General features: G+C 29.7%; 1 protein-coding gene across 1 annotated transcript in view; it reads left to right on the top strand.

Moving 5' to 3' along the window:
- Positions 1-950, top strand: part of LOC106792534 (Down syndrome cell adhesion molecule-like protein Dscam2) — a gene marked incomplete at its 5' end in the record, with an annotated part of 55,631 nt that overhangs the window by 34,939 nt on the left and 19,742 nt on the right. The window contains one exon of the mRNA XM_014758994.1: positions 563-727. Within this exon, the coding sequence (XP_014614480.1) occupies positions 563-727 (165 nt within the window). The remainder of the gene's footprint in view (positions 1-562; positions 728-950) is intronic.

Here is a 950-nt window from a genome sequence, read left to right as displayed (position 1 = left end):
AAAGCTTATCATCTCTGACGTTTGCAAAACACCTAGACGAATGATAATTATCTTTTTTTCAAAAACAAAATATTATATTTAGAATACCTTTCATCGATAGGAGGAACAAAAATGAWAATAATAATTCTTAAARTTAGGAAAACGTACGGTGGATTCACAAAAGTATTTCAACACTTGCCACATGAATTAGTCATATGAAATATTAATATTGGATAAAGTTATGACTGTCTAGATTATATAAATATAGTTTTAACTAAATCCAAATTTATATACAATAGTTATGATTTATTTTTTACAAAAAAATAGAAGATTACTGAAACCACAAAGAGTATTTAAACATAAATAACTTTGAAATATTTAATATTTAAGACCACCTTTATCACGAATAACATCTTGCAAACGATTATACATATTCTTAATTAACTTTTCTGTAACACTTCGTGGTATGGAATTCCCCATACTTCGAGTATCATAATTATCATCTAATCATAACTATTGTATATATATATTTCGAAAAAGAAAAAGTATAATGATCAATTTCTTTTTCTTCTTTTGTTTGCAGTCCTTACGGTTTCCGGATATGACGTAAGGGTAAACAGATCGCCAGTGGTGGAGGGTTGCAACGCGGTTTTATCTTGTACAGCACGAGAAGACATCAAAGAACATCTTACCGTGACTTCGTGGTTCCGAGACGACGCCATAGTTTTGCCCGGAAACACCGACACAGGTAAGTTCTTTCTCTCTTTATCTCTGTATGCATTGTTTTACTGGGTATCCTGATTTTTTCTACGGTTCGTTACACTTAAATGAGAATACCCGAACTATTTCTTTTGACAACAAAAAATCTAAATTCCTATCAAATAAACGGGGGGAAAAACCAACGAGGAAAAAATAAATATAAAAAAAAGAGAAAATAATTATTATATTTTTTCTTTTGTTTTTAGTTTCTA

This window comes from Polistes canadensis, unplaced genomic scaffold, assembly GCF_001313835.1.
Source record: "Polistes canadensis isolate GaletaPanama2010 unplaced genomic scaffold, ASM131383v1 scaffold_465, whole genome shotgun sequence".
In the NCBI taxonomy this organism is placed as follows: Eukaryota; Metazoa; Arthropoda; class Insecta; order Hymenoptera; family Vespidae; genus Polistes; species Polistes canadensis.
This window is presented reverse-complemented; position numbering and strand designations above follow the sequence as displayed.